The sequence below is a fragment of the Opisthorchis viverrini genome, assembly GCF_000715545.1.
Source record: "Opisthorchis viverrini unplaced genomic scaffold opera_v5_37, whole genome shotgun sequence".
NCBI classification, from domain to species: domain Eukaryota; kingdom Metazoa; phylum Platyhelminthes; class Trematoda; order Opisthorchiida; family Opisthorchiidae; genus Opisthorchis; species Opisthorchis viverrini.
In genome coordinates, this window is record NW_008751693.1 from 2,124,852 (window position 1) to 2,129,987 (window position 5,136).

General features: G+C 43.5%; 1 protein-coding gene across 1 annotated transcript; it reads right to left on the reverse strand.

The window, feature by feature from the left end:
- Nucleotides 1–3,083: 3,083 nt before the first annotated feature.
- Nucleotides 3,084–3,902, reverse strand: T265_13109 (hypothetical protein; the record flags this gene model as incomplete). The annotated part of the gene is made up of 1 exon (XM_009167220.1): nt 3,084–3,902. A coding segment is annotated over one exon (819 nt), but the record flags the coding sequence as incomplete, so codon positions are not given.
- Nucleotides 3,903–5,136: the final 1,234 nt, after the last annotated feature.

Genomic DNA, 5,136 nt, shown 5'->3' on the forward strand with positions numbered 1-5,136 from the left:
AAAACCAATCTTTCCTATTTAGACGCAATGTGGGTCTGTGAGTAGTAGGAGAGGCATCATCAAGCAGTAATGGAAACAATATTTGTGGTCCCTGACCTGTTGTCTATACCTGTGTTGTGTGCACATTTAGGAATGATATCCACTCTATTCAATACGGATTTAGTTCGCTTGATCGGGCAGCGGTCCAAACTGAAGTAAGGAACAAACGCAGCGGTAGTGGATTAGGCGTCAGTTGCGAACAGTGTTGCGACCGGTAGCGAAACCCAACACGAAATGGATTGGGACTGCTGTTATTCCATATAAACCAGGAAAATTGGAATTCATTCAAATGATCCTAAACACGGCCAACATAAGAGTAGCTTTCCAGAAGGGAGGAACTCTGCACTGGTACAATTGAAGGTTCGTCTCCCGGTGAACAGAACCAGGGACTATCTACAAAATGAAATGCAAAGACTGCACTAAGGTCTACATAGGACAGATGGCCAGGGAGCTTCACATCAGCATAGGAGAGAAATGAACAGACCGCCAAAGAAGGCGGATGAATACCGATCGTTACTGGAAGACTGAGCAGTGGCGAAACACGTACTGGACACGGGACAAAAATAAATTTAGAAAATGTTGGGGTTTTGAGATGGAGATTGCGGTCCACGCCATAGAGATTGATGGCCGGGGAGGTAGAAATAGTCAAGGATTCTAGTGCAAATAGGATAGGAGGTATAGAACAGGCAAGCGTGTGGAGAACGGTATTGGATCAGCAGAGCTGACACGTGTTGGTGTGTGGCTATCAGAAAGAGGAGTCACCGACGCAAGTAGCCTACATCTGAATCGCATTTAACCTCACCCACCTCCCTCCCCCCTATACCGAACAAAATTGTCGTAACACTCACAAGCTAACACAGGACAACGTTTACCAGTGGCATCTAAGTTGAATCATCAATTGAAGCACCTTACAGTGTAAAATCAAGGAACAAAAACCTCGAATCCATCAATGCAAGATTTTGGCAACCACACTAACCGACAAGAGCCATTAATTGACACTCAACACTGATCTAGTGTAGTAATATGAAGGGAGTTTACTGAGTAGTGCTCCGTCTGCCTTAAAACCTGGCCAATTTGGTGACCTCCTCACTTTACCTGATTAAGCTTTTGTGTCAAAAGTGAAACGTTGTCCAATTAAAAACTACCGATCGTTTACAAAGCCCTTCTGAAACAAAACCAATCTTTCCTATTTAGACGCAATGTGGGTCTGTGAGTAGTAGGAGAGGCATCATCAAGCAGTAATGGAAACAATATTTGTGGTCCCTGACCTGTTGTCTATACCTGTGTTGTGTGCACATTTAGGAATGATATCCACTCTATTCAATACGGATTTAGTTCGCTTTAACCATGTTGAGTCAGTTCTACTCCCCGCACAAGCAGCTGTTTTCAAAAAGAACCAGAATGCCTTCTAGGGTCGGTGCTTCTCCTTAGAGAGGTGACCGATCTAAGCTACCATCGCCGTCTATACTCTAACGGAAAGGAAGTGTGTCATGCCGCTTTCAAGCACGATGAAGCTTTTCATTAAGACCGAATCGAGTATTCCAAATACACACACCTTTGTCCAACCATAGCTAATATCTACAGTTAATTTCACACATACATCTCTTCCATCCAATATTTCATCACCGAAGGTTGAGAAATCGAAATCGTTCGGCTATAGCACCCTTTCGATGTCTAACTGGCACGAGAGCTGCAATACTGCCAGGTTGCCCAAGGCAGAGGAAGTCAAGAGAAAGAGGTCGGGTCCGAACCACGGACCTTCCGGTCAGCGAATTCGCGCTCTAACTGAACCATCCCGCCGCATAGGTTGACAAAACCGTGCAAGAATTACGTGAAGTTAAAACTGATGACGAAACTCGCCTTCTAAGGATATCATAATCACAAAAGGATATAGGCAGCTACTGCAATCTAAAAATCCAATTTCTACATTAGTTCTCTGCCTTACGGGCACAGTTGCTGACTTAGGCGATGGAGCTAACAAGGAGCCCGTTGCATGCATACCCAAGACAAGCTAACATGTGTAGCTCACCGACCAAACTGAAAACTGGATGAAATGCACTTACTATGACTAGCATCAATTGGACAAGCACCAGTAGTACGGTCATATCAACTATATTTCTGGTTTGCTATTACCCTTCACTACAATTTTTTTCAGTGTGAAAGGGGTATTTTAATGCAAACCTAAGATAAAGGGCTGATGTTCTGGTGGTAGTTATTATTTATTTATTTATTCATTTATTTTATTTATTTATTTATTTATTTATTTATTTATTTATTATGCCCATGGCGAGTACGTAGGAAATACCAAAGTTAACAGACTGATCGCCCAGGTAACTAGTTGAGGAACAACTGTTCGAAGAACCGCCTTTGAAGGGGTTTAATCTCCTAGGTACTGTCATTCACTTCACACTGTTATCACGCACCACCACTACAATATAGCTAACACTAAAAATATTCGTCAGGATCGGAAAGAAGTTTCGTTGCGCCTCCCTATACGCAAACGTGGAAAGCATTTCGCAGATTGAGATCGGGGTTAGCCGTCAGATACTTACACAATCCTCAGGAATCCTGATATTCATTGGCATTTTCGCGGAAATTCTGATCCCTAAGCATTAGAGACATTGTGTCACCACAGTTTGCCTCTAAACAATTACAAACCCTACATTCTTAGTCTGGGGCCGAGTCCAGGGTTCCAACTAATTAATGGATTAATCATCTCCTAGGAACTACGCTTTCACATATCCCAGCCTGTATCGATAAGAGAAATGCCAAAACTCTGACGTAGAACGATAGAATCTTTTTAAACTACCGAAGGAATTGCACGGAGTATCCATATTACACTAATCACACTTAAGGGTAATAGCCTAGAGTCTATAAATTACTAAGAATACAAAAATACTGGGAAGGGAAAATCAATGACCTAGATAACACGAAGAGCTGAATTTTCGTCTGGAACATAGCGTATCATCCATAGTTCGGATTGTCACCACGAAAAGTGAGAAGAATTCTCGGTTGCACCCTAATACGAAGATATCCCGGAATCACTGGTCCTTCTTACCACCGACCATTTCTTCTACTCCAGACCGGCTCGAAGAGGCAGACAGCTTTTTACATTCCATGTAAAACTCATTGAGAGAAAACGCAGCGACAATATTTTCATAAGTGAAAAAGAATTTTTGTACGGATTTCTTGGATCCACAAAGTACGCCTGGACGACGAACCAGTTCACGACCATGACGAAATAGTATCAAAGTTGGTATCTGTTTCGACATACTCGACACATCAACATCGTACTTTTTGGCAAGATCCGGATAGCGCGTGATATCCAGTTTGGCGAATTTCAGGAATGGCAGACCAAAATCTGCAGACAACTCGGCAAAGATAGGTTGGAGTTTGATACAGGCTGGGGACCATGCAGCATAAAATGCAATTAACCACATGGTTCGTGTATCCCCATGAAGAACTTCCTGTTCAAAAGTGAAGTCCCGTAGGTACAAAACTTGGTCAGGTCCCTGATAGTATGGTTGCTGTAAGAAGCACGCTTGGAGCAACCATACAAGACCAAAGATGATAGCATAAACCACATTCTGCTTCCAAAACATTATCAAACTCAATATTTTGGCAAACAAACAAAAATGAGATAGGTAATCAGGGATTGAAAACTGACGCTTGTTTCGCAGTGCGATGAAGCTTCCGAGGAAAATCAACAGCTCATATTCATGAAAGTCAATCTGACAACTATCATAGATCGTGGTGCACAGAGGAGGGACGGTTTTTGAAATGAAGAATACCGTGCTCAGCAAGATGTTCACTATGTAGAAGGGGTGTAGCAGCACCCTCATATTCCTTTGACAGCGGCCCATCTGAAATGCAACGTAGAGAATGAAAACCTACTGTGCCCGTGACGATGATAAGCTACATAAATGGCAAAGCCAAGCATCAGCTGATGAGGTTCCCCACCAAGATTCAGTCCCTTATGGGATAACTTAAACGGTCGGCGTGGCTTATGGATCCACTGATTTAAAATCAAATGGCAGTGAAGCATTAGTGTCAACACTGATGTTGCTGTCTTTGATGATTATGATGACGATGTTGAAACTCAAATGGTTTGAAATATGTGCGTTGGGGATCTATAGCTACACAGCACTTATAAGCTTGCACCTTGGGGGTGATTGTGATGCAACCATGCAACCACGCGGAATGTATTAGAAAGGCCGTATGTTCTTACGGGAACCAATCAGACACAAGGGGCCAACTGCTTCAAACAGCAATGAAGCATATTTGAGCATCATATTGAAGACATTATCGGCGAGAATGAGAATCTTTTGAGAATCGTACCCACAGTGTCTGAGTTAGGCAACAACTACAGAAAAGATGTCTGGTTTGACCCCGCGGACCCCCGCTTATTGTAGTGGATAGTCCATCATAAAGAGACTGGTTCGTCATAAAGAGACTGGACCTTACCGTGGTGTGACGGTTTGCGCACCTCAGCGATCCATTGAGCTATACTGGAGAGTGTCCCGCGACACTCACAGAGTCTCTCATACCAGGTTGGTCAATGGTTAGAGGTCTGACGAACACAGTCTCCTGGCCCTCCAGGTTGGGGGTTGAAACATGTGGCGACTTGTTCCGTAGAAACGGTAATGCATTTGCATTTCCCGCCAAACACCGCTACCTTGCGGTTAGGCTTTTGAGCCAAAGGCTTTGGTTGAGGACCCTAATCGTCCTCCTGTCTAGGTGTAGGCGCCCTGGCAGTATCCCAGCCCTCGTACAATCATGACCTTGTTACAACTCATGTTTGTAGGATAGCCAAAATACTGCCATGGCAATGATAGAAAGATAATTAGGGACGTCATTCGACGAGCGTGATCCGAATGACTTGTCACAAGACAACAGCAGTTAGGTGGAGTTAAATAGAAAAGTTTACATTTTGTGACGCATGTTCTGCCCTTAGCCACAAGAATAAGGTGGTTCCTATCCAGTTTGAGGTCTTTATGGAAGTCTGAATTACTGAGCTACCTCAGGCGGAAGAGAAATCCTGGGGTAGGAGGACTAATACTTCAGCGAGCTTCTTTCATTAGATTCTCTTGCCTCAAT